The sequence below is a fragment of the Rhinatrema bivittatum genome, chromosome 9 (genome assembly GCF_901001135.1).
Source record: "Rhinatrema bivittatum chromosome 9, aRhiBiv1.1, whole genome shotgun sequence".
Lineage (NCBI taxonomy): Eukaryota > Metazoa > Chordata > Amphibia > Gymnophiona > Rhinatrematidae > Rhinatrema > Rhinatrema bivittatum.
This window is the reverse complement of record NC_042623.1, coordinates 10,340,504-10,357,650: the sequence shown is the minus strand read 5'-3', so window position 1 is coordinate 10,357,650 and position 17,147 is coordinate 10,340,504. Positions and strand designations below refer to the sequence as shown.

At 48.2% G+C, this 17,147-nt stretch overlaps 1 protein-coding gene across 1 annotated transcript in view; it reads right to left on the bottom strand.

The window, feature by feature from the left end:
- PHYH (phytanoyl-CoA 2-hydroxylase) overlaps positions 1–17,147 on the bottom strand; it is a 53,512-nt gene that overhangs the window by 25,380 nt on the left and 10,985 nt on the right. Inside the window, exons 2-5 of the mRNA XM_029615568.1 lie at positions 13,486–13,541; positions 8,913–9,023; positions 8,615–8,783; positions 5,079–5,160 (exon numbers count right to left, since the gene is read on the bottom strand). Coding sequence (XP_029471428.1) covers positions 5,079–5,160; positions 8,615–8,783; positions 8,913–9,023; positions 13,486–13,541 — 418 coding nt within the window. The remainder of the gene's footprint in view (positions 1–5,078; positions 5,161–8,614; positions 8,784–8,912; positions 9,024–13,485; positions 13,542–17,147) is intronic.

The window sequence follows — 17,147 nt, the reverse complement described above, 5'->3', positions numbered from 1 at the left end:
CATTATCGAGACTTGGTTCCACGGCATTGGCTGCAAACAGGGAGGCAAGCTCCTCTCTAGTATTTGAAGTTGTTCCTGTGACATTAAAATAAGGGTTTTGTAGAGTTACAGAAAGTAGGTTTTGAAAGTTTAGGTGATAATTTTTGTGCATGATTTTGAGAACCTACCATAGTAATGGTAGGTTCTCTTTGTAATGAAGGACCGCTTGAGGTAAAATAATTTTAGTCTTCCACCTGCTGGAAGAGCTTTGAAGGAAGAACTCATGTAAGTAAAATTTCAGTGCTGACTTTTAAGAGGATTGGTGAGTAAGCCTTGGGTGGACCTTTTCTTTAGGCTGTGATCTTTGCTGTTGATGTTATTATGAATGTTGCCTCTAAGGGTAGGTTGGTTTTCATGGGTAATGATTCAGATGGACTGAATCAAATCACGGTGAACCTAGAAGATGTGGTAGGCCTGATTGACAAACTGAGGAGTAGTAAATCACATGGACCGGATGGTATACACCCCAGAGTTCTGAAGGAACTAAAAAATGAAATTTCAGACCTATTAGTAAAAATGTGTAATCTATCATTAAAATCATCCATTGTACCTGAAGACTGGAGGATAGCAAATGTAACCCCAATATTTAAAAAGGGCTCCAGGAGTGATCCGGGAAACTACAGACCGGTTAGCCTGACTTCAGTGCCAGGAAAAATAGTGGAAAGTGTTCTAAACATCAAAATCACAGAACATATAGAAAGACATGGTTTAATGGAACAAAGTCAGCATGGCTTTACCCAGGGCAAGTCTTGCCTCACAAATCTACTTCACTTTTTTGAAGGAGTTAATAAACATGTGGATAAAGGTGAACCGGTAGATGTAGTGTACTTGGATTTTCAGAAGGCGTTTGACAAAGTTCCTCATGAGAGGCTTCTAGAAAAAGTAAAAAGTCATGGGATAGGTGGCGATGTCCTTTCGTGGATTGCAAACTGGCTAAAAGACAGGAAACAGAGAGTAGGATTAAATGGGCAATTTTCTCAGTGGAAGGGAGTGGACAGTGGAGTGCCTCAGGGATCTGTATTGGGACCCTTACTTTTCAATATATTTATAAATGATCTGGAAAGAAATACGATGAGTGAGATAATCAAATTTGCAGATGACACAAAATTGTTCAGAGTAGTTAAATCACAAGCAGATTGTGATAAATTGCAGGAAGACCTTGTGAGACTGGAAAATTGGGCATCCAAATGGCAGATGAAATTTAATGTGGATAAGTGCAAGGTGATGCATATAGGGAAAAATAACCCATGTTATAATTACACAATGTTGGGTTCCGTATTAGGTGCTACAACCCAAGAAAGAGATCTAGGTGTCATAGTGGATAACACATTGAATCGTCGGTTCAGTGTACTGCGGCAGTCAAAAAAGCAAACAGAATGTTGGGAATTATTAGAAAGGGAATGGTGAATAAAACGGAAAATGTCATAATGCCTCTATATCGCTCCCTGGTGAGACCGCAACTTGAATACGGTGTACAATTCTGGTCACCGCATCTCAAAAAAGATATAGTTGCGATGGAGAAGGTACAGAGAAGGGCTACCAAAATGATAAAGGGGATGGAACAACTCCCCTATGAGGAAAGACTAAAGAGGTTAGGACTTTTCAGCTTGGAGAAGAGACGGCTGAGGGGGGATATGATAGAGGTGTTTAAAATCATGAGAGGTCTAGAATGGGTAAATGTGAATCAGTTATTTACTCTTTTGGATAGTAGAAAGACTAGGGGGCACTCCATGAAGTTAGCATGGGGCACATTTAAAACTAATCGGAGAAAGTTCTTTTTCACTCAACGCACAATTAAACTCTGGAATTTGTTGCCAGAGGATGTGGTTAGTGCAGTTAGTATAGCTGTGTTTAAAAAAGGATTGGATAAGTTCTTGGAGGAGAAGTCCATTACCTGCTATTAAGTTCACATAGGGGCGGATTTTCAGACTCCGCGAATAGGCCTACTTTTGTTTGCGCTCCAGGCGCAAACAAAGGTACGCTGGATTTTAGCAGATACGCGCGGAGCCGCGCGTATCTGCTAAAAACCTGGATCGGCGCGCGCAAGGCTATCGATTTTGTATAGCCGGCGCGCGCCGAGCCGCGCAGCCTACCCCCGTTCCCTCCGAGTGATGCAGGGACTGGGACCGGTCTCTTCCTCTGAAGAAGGGGAGAGATGAAATTTCAGTCCCAGATCCTTGTGCGAGAGTGCGCGACGGGACATTCTCCCTCACACTGTGAAGCAAAGCTCTCGGAAACTCGGGCTTGACGTTGTAGGATTTCATTTAGTACAAAGTTTAAGGGTTTCTTTCATGACATGATGAGAAATAGACTGAAGGGGCTCACAGGAAAAAGTGATTTAATATTTCTAAATATTTTTTTCCAGTAACTGCGAAATGGAGAGAGAGACGGGGAAAAAAGAAACAATAAGAAAAAAAAAAAAAAAGAACAAGGAAAAATATTAAAAAAAAACAAAACCCGGCAGCCGTGGAGGGAGAGTAAATGTCCTTTCACCTCGCCAGAAAAAAAAGACTGAGGGGACTTACACGAAGGGGGGGACATAACCCCCTGACTGGACTGATCCGGGTAGGTACAGGGAAGAGCCGTGTATGCTTGGAAAGCGTTCCAGATCTTTCTGAGCTCTCAGAGAGCGACGTCACCCCACTTGTGTGGCTGAATTCAGTCCTGCTTAGCCATACAGAAAAGCTACCACACTGGCTTTTACAAAGTTTTAGGTGTCGCTTTCGATTTTGTCAAATCAGCTCGCTCGTTCCTCACCAGCCTGGCTCATGTTTCTGCCCCCAGATGTTATTCAGAGAATTAGGAATTCCAGCTGGGACAGAGCTGCCAAGTCTCTGGGTGGCTTTTAGGCAGCAGACATCCTTAACAACACATTTTGGGGTTTTTTTTTTTTTAATTTGTTCACCCTCTCTTTTCCCAAGAATTCCCCTTTTCCAGTACATACCCAGGGAAAAATTAAATATCTTCATATGTCAAAGGTCTTCAAAGGCTGACACACAGAGAATCAAGCCATTTTAGTGATGGTAAAAATAAATTGATAAATCCCAGGCATATCCTATGCATGGTCCAAAAAAAAAACCACAGAAGCTAAAAGATGTTTTAACCTGTTTGATAGATACAAAGGTTCATATTAAGACAGTGCCAACATCTGCAGTGAAAGAGGACCCTGCTACTGAATATTCATTTCCACAAACTTTCACGGTCACTTTAGCTACAAGAATCTATTTTTAAAGGTCGTGTGTATATATATATAGTTTCTCAATGATGGTTATAAAATCTACTAACCTGTGGTATGTAGCATTCAGACAGGATCCATAATGCCCTACTGTTACCTCAGGTAGCCTCAATTACGTTCCCGCTGCACTCATAATCCCACACTGACCTGCGGGTAGGATCTACTCATCAGAGGCTTTTCAATTACAATTCACTCACAAAATGCCGGAGGATGAACTCTGTACTTAAGGCTGCCTGCCTACTGCAAGCATCGGATTATTTACATGTACCTATAATCTTTGCAATGGGACCATCATCATGAAAGTCAAGAAGTGTATGCTCTGGTGCTTATCTTAATTACTGCCGCGTAAACAAAACCCGCCCATTAAGACCAATGCACGCCATTGCTTTATGTCATTACCTGAAGGAAGGATTACTGGGAAAGGCTCAGGGAAGCGCCATGCAGAGAGACCTCAGGCTGGATACATCTCCCTGGCACTCCTGGGTTTTTGGGAAAGGGGGGGGGGAGATTCCCCTGCAAGGATGATGAGTATTGGGGAGAGTGCTGCAGTGACAGAGAGGGACCTCTCTCTCTCTCTCTCACGCATCGCTTAGTGCAAGCAGCAGAAGAACATAAGAAATTGCCATGCTGGGTCAGACCAAGGGTCCATCAAGCCCAGCATCCTGTTTCCAACAGTGGCCAATCCAGGCCACAAGAACCTGGCAATTACCCAAACACTAAGAAGATCCCATGCTACTGATGCAATTAATAGCAGTGGCTATTCCCTAAGTAAAATTGATTAATAGCAGGTAATGGACTTCTCCTCCAAGAACTTATCCAAACCTTTTTTGAAACCAGCTACACTAACTGCACTAACCACATCCTCTGGCAACAAATTCCAGAGCTTTATTGTGCGTTGAGTGAAAAAGAATTTTCTCCGATTAGTCTTAAATGTGCTACTTGCTATCTTCATGGAGTGCCCCCTAGTTCTTCTATTATTCGAAAGTGTAAATAACCGATACTCATTTACTCATTCAAGACCTCTCATAATCTTAAAGACCTCTATCATATCCCCCCTCAGCCGTCTCTTCTCCAAGCTGAACAGCCCTAACCTCTTCAGCATTTCCTCATAGGGGAGTTGTTCCATCCCCTTTATCATTTTGGTTGTCCTTCTCCATCGCAATTATATCTTTTTTGAGATGCGGCGACCAGAATTGTACACAGTATTCAAGCTGCGGTCTCACCATGGAGCGATACAGAGGCATTATGACATTTTCCGTTCTATTAACCATTCCCCTTCTTAATAATTCCCAACATTCTGTTTGCTTTTTTGACTGAAGCAATCCACTGGACCCCTCCTCTTAAACATGCAGGGGCTGGACTAAGAGGGAAAATGAAGCCAGGATGGGGCAGGAGCTGCCCCCCTTTCACTGTGGCACCCTAGACAGCTGGGGAGATCGGGGACTGCTTCTGCTCCCTGGGCTGGACGGAGCTGGGGATGCATCTCAGTGTGCAACAGCGACCCCTAGTGGCTTGATTTAGGGCCCATGAGTGCAGGGTTCTGGAAGGAGCTCTGGTGCATGACTTGCGGCCAAGGAGCATCGCTGCAATGATTGCATTAAAGAGGCAGTTGTGAATAAAGGCTTATAGTGCCAGACACCAGCCCTGATGCAGACGAACCGGAAGCCCAGAGAAACAGGAAGAAACGTCCGGATATTAAAAAAAAAAACAAAACAGGTCCCTGGAAAACGGAAGCAGATAATTCCCTGCGAGACACGGTTCAGTTTGTGAAGGGCGACAGGCCGCAAAGCCAGAGCCTTCTTACCTGCGTCTGGAGGCTTGTTAATCAGCATCGTGTGCATGGCCATAACGTTTGGGCCGGTAAAACACTCCACGTACCTCAGGATCTGAAGAAAGGAGAGGCTACAGTAAGTGCTTTTTGCATAGACTGACAGACTGCGATGGTTCTGTTATCGTAGGCCGACGCTGAAAGATAAAAGGTTACAGCCCAGCCACAACTGCTACCATTTTCCCCCGCCCCCCTCCCCTTACAAATTGTCTAAATCTAGGGGCTGTTGTCTTTATTCACTCGCCATAAGAGCAGGTAACACTGACTCATCAGAATGTGCACCATTTACAGAGATGCAGACACACAGACCGATACGCATACAGATAACGGCAGGAAAGGTTACAGAGCTTCAAACATAGGAAGAAAACTACTCGGGGTCTCCCTGAATCAGATTTAGGTTCATCAATCAGAGGGTCACAAACACATTTCGTATTGCAGTGGGAAGACAGACCAAGCTCATCGAAGCTGCTCGATACCAGTGGGTTCCTGTTGATGTGCTTCAGAGGTGCAGGGCTTCCACTGGTACGGAGTTCTTGCAGTCCCCCAAATTAGCCGCATCTTCTTATATTGCTTGTCCGTCCCTTTTTTCGCTGTGAGGTATTCCATACGTGACAACTTGTGAAACTGTTGCTTCCAGGTTACCATTAAGAGAGGGGTTGGTGCCGGCCACGGAGACAGGACAGCAGATTTAGCAGTAAGCGTAACGTTGTCCAATAGAGGCGCAACTGGGGCTCAGTTAAAACCAACGAAGTGTTATCAATTAGCCCGAATAACCAGATGCTGGGCAGCAAGGGTATAGATTGATTCCACAACTGTGATACCATGTTTTATAAGTCACCAGGGCAAGACCAGACTCAATGGATGAAACCCGGGGTCATGCCAGAGCATCGCAAGCAGTTTATGACAGAGACCGCACCCATATAACAGGCACGATGGGGAAACAAACTGTTTGTCTCTCATGTTCACCTTTTCTACAATACTGGGTATTCTCTGAAAACAGAAGATCATATCTGAAGGTAATATAGAGTAGAGATGTGTCTCGTTTAAGGTCTTTGGGTCAGGCTGTGGTTCGGGCGCCTCGTGGAAAATGTCGTTTTCCTGTGGCTCATTTTATTTATTTTTTTCGGCGATTTTCCACTAAAAAAGAACCACCCACCCCAACCTTTCAAATTTACTTAATTACAACCCCCCCCCCCCCCCACACACACACACACACCAGGAGCAATGGATGGGCCTGTGCCATTTTCTAAGATGACGCCGGCCGTCCATTGCTCCTATCATGTGATAGGGGCCGACCAATGGCACCAGTAGGCCTGCAGGCCTGACGATCGCTCCCGGGACCCCCGCTGGACCACCAGGGCTTTCAGTAAGTCTTGGGGGGGGGGGGATCAGGATGGTGGGGGGAGGTTGTAATTAAGCAAATTTGAAGGGTTGGGGTGGGTTTGGGGTTGGGTTTTTTTTTTAATAAAATGTGCCCCTCCCCGCCATGCTAACCCGAAAAATGATTTTCCCCGAAATTTCGGGGAAAGCCAGATCCTTTTTCGGCAATTCGGCAAAAACGAAAGCACATCTCTAATACAGAGATGGAAGGCACCTTGTTCCACTTGGTTGTCAGAGTTGACAGAACTGCGTTTGGTGAAAGTCCGATGAACGCTTTATAGAACTGGGAACACTTTAGTCTTTTTCCATCTATTCCACATAGAAAATTATGTATCACTTGATAATTGGGGAGTGATGGATTGGACTTCATCTCCTCAAATATAAAATGCCCTTATTGTAAACAGCCAGAATAATCACAGTTTGGAAGCATGAATAGCGACTTAAGCTCAGGACATAGCCCTGGCTGCACCCAGCACTGAATAACTGAGACAACCTCACTAACCCTTTTTCTCTCCATTTCCTAAATATGGCCTGTTCCATCCCTGGGCGAAGTAAAGCGCAGCCCCAGATTGGTGTAGACACACCGTGGAACCAGAAGCCACGTGAAGCTTCTTACTCAGTTGTTTCCAGGCCATACGAAGTGGGTGGATGACCGCACTAGAAGTTATAGGTCTGGAGCCATATTAAAAACTGGCATCATGCTGATTGGTTAAAAGGTAGGGAGGTCCATATTTAAAACCCATGTAGACGGATAACGTTATAGTTATCTGTATAAATGGCTTACCCGGCTGTATTCAGCTCTCATCTGCTAGATTCTAGCCGGGTAACTAGAAGTTGGCCGGATAAGATGGGGGGTGTTCCGTGGGTGGGCAATAGGGCGATCCAGGGGAGCAGTTACTCAGTTACCTGGCTAACTCCGATATCTGGTCAGGCCGGAAGGGCTGTCCTTAAGTTAGCTATAACCGGCTAACTTGAATATACCCCGCTAGTTAGCTGGATGTGTTTATTCAGTTAACAGCAGCTGAAAATGGACCTGCGGGAGCAGAGTAGGACTAAATGATCAATTTCCCCCAATGGAAGAAGGTCAACAGTGGCGTGCCCCATGGATCTGCACTGGGGGCCGTGACTTGCTCCAGTGAGGCCTGGAGGCGGTACCGTACTGGGACAAGAGGCAAGTCTCGGCGAGGCTAGGTACCACCAAGGCTAGAGCAAGCCATGCTCAGCCTGCAACAGCTGCTGCTCCCCATGGCTCGAGCCCTTAGGTGCAGGAGGCGGCCAGGACCAGAACCCAGGTATGGGTTCAGATCCAGCTACAGAGCAGAAACAAGGCGCAGAGGAAAAATCAGGAATCAGCATGAAGCAGAAACCAGGCAATTTCCCACAGCTTGAAGACTATTGGACCAGCAAATGTGAGTCAGGCTAGGACATTCAGCCTTCAATCTAAGACAGGCCCAATGCTAGCCCCAAGGGAAACCTCTGCAGGCGGGACTTCCTTGCTCCGATTCACAACTCTCTTATGAACAAGCATCCCTGTGGCTCATGTCGCCCAGGTTTGACCCCCGTCGTCCCTGACAGAATACCACTCCTTTCCAGTGGCCCCTTCATTCCTGGCTTTTCCAGTCGCTGATTCCTTGGTGCAGACATTCTGGGCTGTACCCCTTGAAATCCATCAGATAATGCAAGTGCCCCCTGATAAACCTGGCATCCAGGGCTCGGTGATGGAGGACAGGGCCATGGCCTTGAAAGAGGATCGGGTTCGCATACGACATAATATGGTATCAAACACCACAAAAAGAATTTAAAAAGCGGAAAAAACGCCATTTAAAAAAAATTCGTGCCCGTTTTTCCCCTTTTCTTGGACCCTGGACTTTGTGACAAAGTTCCTGCTCTTGATTAATGAAAGGTCTCTCTCTTTAATCGCTGCAGAATTCCCCGATAATTAGCAGCGGCTGCTCTCGATGAGCCCAGGACGCACCACCCCCACCCCCCGTCCAGAAGTGCGTGCATTCCACGCTTCTGCCTGGAGCTCTTCCCTTGCACCAGGGCAAGGTCTTTCTCCTCTCCGGAAGCTGCGAAACCCCCTGCGCAAGCGCCGGTTTACACGCGCACCACGGATTTGTCCTCACTCTTACCTGAGGCAAGCGACAGTAGCGGAACAATTCCTCGCTCTCCATGAAATCCTGGACTTTGGTGACCTCTCGCTCGTCTGCGGCGCGCTCGGACTTCGCAATGGCTACGTCTCTCATGATCAAGAGTCCAGGCACGGACACCTCCTTCCTACAGATCCTTTCAAACTCCTCTCTGCAGGCACAACGTTAAATAGGATTTGTTTCTGCCGCTTATCTTTTACAAAAAAAAAAAAAAAAAGCGACTCTGCTGATGTTTTTCGGACGCGGGTGAAACACAGACAGGGTTAATGTGCTAATTTACCTAAAGCGCTCCAGGTCTGCATCTGCAACCAGGCTTTTAATGAGCAGAAAGCCGTTTTCCTCGTAGAAGAGTCTCTGCTCAGGGGACAGGACCCCATTATCCCGTGTGTAGCTGGAAGAGAAAGAGGAGACATCAACACCTGACCCTGTGCTCACCTAACTCTCCCCCGGGTCCTCATTACCCAGGAGCCTTTCCAGTCCGATCCCTGGAGAGCTGCGCTCTCTTTTGCTTTAGGACAGGCTGGGCTATCTAGCAATTTCCATTTTGTGCCAGCAAGCTATGGGCTCCTTCGCTGGAGGCCACTGTGCCCCAGGAATGTTTTAAATTCATCATTTGTTTTCCATTCACATGACAACCATCGCCTGTCTCCCACGTCACAGTCCTATGGTAAAGGTTAATCTTGCTTTACATGGACTCTTCTGCAATCTGTCCCGTTCCTGTGCTCACCAGCCTGGGCCCTGCAGCTCACAATTACCTCACCCTCTCATTATCTCCACTCTTAAGGCATGAAGGAGCAAGAAACGCCCAGTCTAGGAGTTGTCACCATTAAACATGGTCATCCTGCAATGCCTTCTGCGCTTTATCCTTTATTAGAGAGCAAGCTTGGGCTGGGCTGAATGAGCAGTCTCAAGGGATCCCCCACACGTGCTCTGCTCATCCTCCCTTAGCTGCATCCCCAAAACTGAAACAGTCACTCTTTACCCATCACATTTTTGGGAATGGGCACTACCTGCTGCTGGGCAATGGTAAAATGACTCAGAGAGGACTGAAACCCAAATGAGCCTCATGCTGCTTCCCCCTCTCTCTCCTTCGGCTACCAAAATCCCTGCTGAACAGTTACAGAACAGCCCTAATGGGAGGCGGATATGCGGGCACCGCGAGTAACCGGGCACCCGCCGCATCCCTGGGGGCATCGCTGCCACACCGGGCCGGCCTGCCCGAAGGAGTGGGGGGGGGGGATCCATTCTCCTCCCCCTCCCTCTCCTCCCCCTCCAGTGCCGGCCTTCGGGGCTCCAGGGGGACGACGACGATGCTTATGACGTCGCGCCCATGGGTTGGCCCGGCATCAGGCGCGGTGACATCACGAGAATGCACCCCGACCCCGGGCCACACGATTGGCCGGGGGAGCAATGGGGAGGGACCGGCGGGAGATTTAAAACCCGCCGGCTCTCGCTCGCCCGGCCTCTTCTTCCTTGGCCTGGTGCGGCACGATTTTACGATTTTTGTTTCTGGCTGCTCCGGTCCCGGCCTGACTTCCCAGTGGGACCCGGACCTCGTAGTCCCGGGCGAGTTAAAAAAAAATAATAATAAAATGTTATAAAGAATAAAGAAATTGGTATTAAAAAAAAATTTAAAAACCCCGATCTTTACTGGACCTGGAGGGCAGCACCTGACCCCGCGCTTTGCCTCTCTCTCTCTCGATTCAGCGCGGTCCTGCCATTTACATGCTCCCCCACCAAAACCAATTTTGCTATTGGCTAGGAGCTATTAATTTGGTGAAATCCAGCACTCAGAGTAAGAGGTGCCGCCAACGTCCCCCGAGGGCCCACTCCCGGGACCCAGCACGGTGCGGCTGCGGAGGCTTTAGGCCTCTCCGGCCTTGAGGTGCCCATCGGATCGGGACCCGCAGGTCCCATTCCCATGGCCCCTCCCACCCGCTGCCGTTTCTGACCAGAGGGGAGGGAGGGAGGGCATCCGGGCCGCCTCAGGGTGCAATAAGGGTCTGGGAGAGGCAGCGTGAAGAGGGAAGGAGCGCGGGATGGGCAAACGGAACCCAGGCGGCTCCGCGCAGAAAGGGGGCCATGGAAGAGAAGCGCAAGCGAGTGCCAGCAGCAACCTCCGCGTGCTCAACACCGAAATGCCTCGGCCTGCAGCGGAGGAGGCCAAAGACCAAGTGGGCCTTTCAACCGAATGGGTCACGCCTCCCCTCATCGGTACCTGCAGGAAGCGTGCAAAACTCGGCACCCGCGGGGAGCAGGCTTCGGCATCCCCTGCGAGAGGGCGCAGCTGCGCTACAGATCCCCCGTCCTGGCCAGCCTCACGCTCGTCTTCTCAGCGTTTCCATGGAAGTCCCGCCCCTCGGCGCAGGGGCTAGCGAAGCCCCAGCGAGTATTTCTCTACCCCATAAGGGATCCGGGTGGCCCCGCGCATTACTGGAGGGCCAGGCCGTTTGAATGGGACTCCAGGTCCGTGCGGGAGAGATGGTCTGACAACCCCTCCCTCCCCACTCCTATCAGGATTATTCACCATCACCCCGATAGCGGTGGGAAAGCGCAGCCAATACCGCTCTAGTCGCAACAAGCGTAGGCGGCGACACAGGGAGCATGAGGATAAGGACCCTGCGGTGCTTTCACCAGGCCGGTGAGGAGGCGCGCAGTCAACGCCACTGTTCTTCATCTGGGCGCTCAGCCGGATCCCGTGGCAGCAATGCGGATGGCAGACCTCAAACCTCCCCGCAGACCTCAGGTTGGAACCTTGCCTTCTAACATTTAAGAAAAAACTTAAAACTTGGCTGTTCCGACAAGCCTTCCCGGATCCTTCGGATACACAATAGACAATCAACCTGTTCACGAGCTATGGAACCGTGCTACTCCTCGATTTACTTCATATTTTAGTACCTTCGCTAATAATATAACCTGCCCTAGCCTGGATTCCATTATGACTTCTTGTTTTTAAGTTATTGCCCTACTCGGGCCTTTATTTTTCAGCTGTCAAGCTTCCAAGTTTATAGTCCTTGTTTAATGTAAGTTTGTTCTCCTTCTGACTATAAATTGCTGTTCCGTTTGTTACAGTTCTCTATCCCCGTTCAATGTAAACCGATCTGATATGGTATTTAACCATGAAGGTCGGTATAGAAAAATGCTAAATAAACACCGAGGCCCCCAACAGGTACCCACGATACAGCACCGCAGCTAACCGAGGAGCTCGGTTAAGTCTGCTTCATCGAGCGCAGATAGGGCTTTGCGGGGAGAGCACAGGGGGGACAGACGCCAGCGGGTGAAGTACAGGCAGTCGACGTCTTCCGGGTCTCCCAGCACACTCTCCCCTTCCTCGGGTACGCGGCCTGCGGAACTCCCAGATATGGGGAACACGAACTCTGGGAATCGGTGCCCAAGAATCTCAGGCATCGCATCAGGCACAGGAATTATATTGAGGTGCATAGGAAGCGGGGGCAGGCCAAGCAGGAACGAAAGAAGGAGTTGGAGTCAGCCAAGCCTGCACAGACGGAAACTGTGGATTGGGTGCGGGCATTCGCCAGAATGGCTTCCGTGGTCGTGCGCGTGGAACCCTCCACTGCGCAGCCTTTGCTCGCGTATCTCGACACCATCTTGGGCACCTACAAGGAACCCAGCGGGTTCGTGTGGCTGAACTACGATGAAGGCTTTCGGGAAAGGATGGCCAGCAAGCCCACCAGGTCTTGGAGAAGAGAGGACGTCAGCCTCCGGGCTCACGAAACTGACAACACGTGGCCCCGACGCCAAACCGGGAGCAGGGCCCTTTCGCAGCGAACAGGCGCGGAGGAGTGCGCAAGCCAGGCAGCTGCAAATTCCCAGAGACGTCTGCTGGAGATCTAACCGGGGAGCTTGTTCCAAAGCAGACTGCAGGTACAAGTACGTCTGCAATCAATTTGCAGCGCCGCCCCATGGGAACAAATGCCCGCATATGGGGGCTTATCTAGCTGGGTAACCCAATCTTCAGAGAGGCCAGCAAGTATTTCTGTTGCCCTTACCCCCGTTAAGTGGCAAGCCATGCTCCCATGCTTATAGCGCCACCCAGACAGGGCTAGGGGTGCCAACTTTCAACGGTGAAAATTCCAAACACTTAGAAGCATGGAGTAAGTTTTTCACCTTTGCTCTTTCATAAGAATTTTTTTTTTTTTTTATTACTTGCCTTATTACTAGAAAACTGTGCACGATGTGAGGTGCAACCAAATGATCCCAAATATAAAAATACCAATAGCTGCCACCCCCACCAAATACTTGTCATTGATCAGGTCCCACAAACTCTCTAGTAACTCTTTAAATCTCTTTTGCCCCGTTACTGCTGCTTATCCCTCGAGCCAGTGATCAGTCTCGTAGTAAGATGTAGATGACAGCAAATAAAGCCCCCAGACAGGTCCATCCACGCTGCTTTGGTTAGGTGGGGCAACCCAACATCAGCTTCCTCCCACTATCTTCTCTTTTTCACCTGATACCAAACCCCCACTGCTGAGCTTGTCCTTCCGCAAAAGAGCTGCCGTGCCTGAGGGGTAATGCAGGGTCTGCCAGATCCACCAAGCTTTTGGTAACGTACAGGTTTCTTTAAAAGCAAGCGAACGGTTTCTGAAATCTCTGCATGCGTGCAAGCTGTTTTCTATCAGATCACAGCCCAGTGTTCAGAGTCGTAATTTGCTTGCCCTTGCTGAAGGAGCAGGTGTGTTCTTTACCTGCATTCAGCAGGGATTTCAGTAGCTGGAGGAGATAAAGGATGTATTATAGGAAATATTTTACATATGATATAAACATATTGCACGCAGGCTCAAAGAATCTGCTGTGCAGTCATTGAAAGCACAAGGAGAGGTCAGACGTCTTACCGGAGCTTGGCAGGAAAGCCGGGAGTATGAATCTGTGCTGAAGTAGATACAGCTGTCTGCCATATACATTAAGGCAAAGAACATGCAAGAAATAAAAAGCAAGTTTACTTACTGTAAATGATGTTTTCTGTAGATAGCAAGGTGACATGGGGTGACGTCATCCAGTGGCACCCAACGGGCCTCTCCCTCCAAGCTAGACGAGCTTTTCCTCTACTGAGACATGCAGGAAGTTCTGCTGGAATAACCCGCACAAGCCCCCTCTGTTGATTTGGGGGCTTATCTAGCTGGGTAATCCAATCTTCAGAGAGGCCAGCAAGTATTTAGCATGGCTAACTAATCCTATGTACTGAAAAGCAAACTTGTTTTTTCCACTCATAAGCAAGGCTAAATTAGCCAGGATATATGTGGGGAAGTCTCAAGCTGAAGGCTGCAGCAGAGCAATTACTGAAAAAGCAACCTGGACCACACCAGGGAGGGTGGACTATTGGGTGAATGGGCTATGCAAAACCACTGGTCCAAATTTACTGTCACCCTTTGATAAATTGCCGACAGCACTGGGACATAAAGCTTTGCAGGTGTCTTTGAGAGGTACAGCTTGTAGATGAGCCACTGATGCAGCCACGGTGAGCCTTGATAGAGGCTGTAATCTGGATGCCTGCTACGGTACAGCAATATGCAATGTAGTCCGATAGCCAATTGGACAACGTTCTTTCGGTCACTGCCATGCCTAGTCACTTAGAACTGAAAGAGACAAAGAGCTGTGAAGCCTTTTTTTTTTAATAAGCTAGCACACTCTTGCAGTCCACGGCGTGGAGAGCTTTTTTCACCTTCATACGCATGTAGCCTTTGTAAGAACGTAGGGAGTACGATGGCTTGATTAATATGGAAAGCTGACACTACTTTTGCTAGGAATTTTGTGTGGGTGCGGAGCACTATTCTATTGTGGAAGAAGTGCACTGACCCTTCTGGCTGATGTTACTGCTACCATATGAGCAACTTAAGAGAAGCAGACTCCAATGTTTCACGTGGCAGTTTGCCGAGTTGATCTAGGACCACGTTCAGATCCCATGGAACATTTTGCAGCTGGAGGTTTTATCTGCCATACGCCTTTCATTTACTTTGACACTAGCAGATGAGTGAAGATAGGTACTGGATCTGAGTAAGGTTAAGTGGCTATAGTGCTGAGATGTACTCTCATTGAAGTGCTGAGTCCCGAATCAGACCGAGAAAGCAAATAGCTAAGCAAATCTTTGGGTTAGCATGAGAATGGATCCAAGGAATTTTGCTAACGTGGAAACATTTTTCCCATTTAAAACCAGAAGCTCTCCTAGATGATGGTTTTCTTGTAACTACAGTGATGTCCTCAACTTCCTCTGGTAAGGACAATCCAGCAATTACTGAGCATTCGTCATCCAAGCCCTCAGACTGAGGGATGATTGCCTGTTTCACCCAAACCTAAGGACAGATCTGATATGAGATGGATTGGAGGATTGCTGGATAGTTGCACTAGATATGGAAACCAAATTTGTCTGGACCACACTGGAGCTATGAGGATCAGATAGGCCTTATCTTTGTGTACTTTTTGCATTGTTCTGGATATTGATGAGATCAGTGGAAAAGCATTCTTGAGATGTGCATTCCAGTTGAGCAGAGAAGCAACCTGAGCTGATCTGAGTTTGCTTGGAAGAAATGCTATGTCCTGTACAGAATCTATCCATGCTCCAATGAACTTGCTCCTCTGAGTAGAAATTAGAGTTGATTTCTCGAAACTGATTAGGAATCCCAGGGACTGCAGATGTTGTATTGATTTTGCAATCAGGTTAGGACAGCTTTCTGGGAGCCATTACAGTTGTGTAGGTTGAGCTGCGGCCTGATGTGTCAATGCTTCTGACTGTAAAGGCATCGAGGAATGATGCATAGGCGACTTATGCGTCCACAGCACAGATAGAGACTAGGGCACCAGTTGTACCAATGGCAGTCCATGCGTTGATGGTGCCGATGCAGCTCTGTGTATTTACAGCGTTCCATGTGTCAACAGCACCAACGTACCCGAGCTTCAATGCTTTTTGATGCATAGTGCTCAGTGTTCTGCAGATTAGTGCCTCTTCTTTTTTGGATCCTTGTTGGCTGTATCTACTCGACCCTGGGGATTTTCACCTGTTCTACCCACAGGAGAAATATTTTGGAGGAGCTCCTGCTCAATTTCCATCCTGGCAAGGCAGATGAAACTACACTTTGGGAGGATAACTTAATTATGGCTTCTCCGAACCTTTTGCAATTCCTGCATTTTGTAGGCCCTTGCCTTCTGTGTACGCAGGGACATCTGGCCACAATTATAACCATTAGCTCGGTTGTGATCAGGACCCAAGCAAATGTAACAAAGCTCCTGTCCATCTGTAATAGACATTTTCCTGCCACAAATACAGCCCTTAAAACCATGTACTGTGGCCTTCTTCTTTCCTAACATTTTGTGAGGAAGAAATCCTTTTTGTAGGGGGTAGCACTGAAAAGTGCTGTTTGGGGGCTGCTGCAGCAGTGCAGCAACTTTTAGATAGAAAATTGTACAATTAGAAAAACCATGAGAGAGAGGTTGCTTGGAGAAAGAGAGACTGAGTAGGTTCACGAGGCAATTCCCAAGTGGAAATTGCTGCACATGCTCCGTAGAGAAAAAGCTCTACTAGCTTACAAAGAGAAGTCTGTTTGGTGCTGCTAGATGACATCACCCCACATGTCATGGCTAATTCAGCCCTACTTATTGATAGAAAAAATATCATGATGCACACCCCTGCCATTAATAATTTTATAAAGTGAAGCTGCACCGCTCCATAAAACGTGCACTGGAACATGAAGACAGTGCACAGCTTTCAGCATGAAATAAAACAGCCATCACTTAGGAAGTGCAAGCCATTAAGGTCATGAGCCAGCAAGAGCCACACAAAGTGAGACTGAATGCCCTCAGAATATACCAGCTATGACAGCAGCAGAAGAAAACAAGTCCCCACTGCACAGATCTCAGCCGTTCCTTCCAGGAGTCACGTTTACAATTTTCAGAAGTGCTCTGATTGTTTAGATAGAACTCATCTTCTCATTGTTAATGTAAAAATGATAACTAATTAAGAGGCTAACGATGCTCCAAGAAACCAGAACCGGGGGTGAGGAGAGCGCAGCCAGACGAGTGCTGCACTTCCCTGCACAGGTGTCCTTTATTCTTAGACTGCACCATCCTTTTCATGGACCCTTTAGAACAGGGATCCCCAAACTACAGCCCATGGTCCAGGCCACCAATCTTTCCCTGCCCTAACGTGGCCCAGAAAGCAAGATTTTCTTTCCTTTTTTCCCCACGTGGCAGTGGTGGATGATTCATTGCTGGTTGGGGTGACCCGACCTCCACCAGGAGAAGACAAAGCCCTGTAGGTCTGCATAGTGAACCCAAGACGGCATTTCCCAACCAGCGGGGGGGCCTCCAGACCTGGTCAGCTGTGCCACAGAAAAACCGCCACTGCCCGATACCCACTTCCAGCCCAGCACCTAGCGGGGACAGGACGCACCTAGGAGGTCTTCTCTTTCTAACCGTAGCACGAGCCCCGGAGCGTGGTCATTGACGGGCAGCATGCAGGACATGAATAAAACGCTCTCTGGACAAGAGCCAGCAGCTCCTGCCA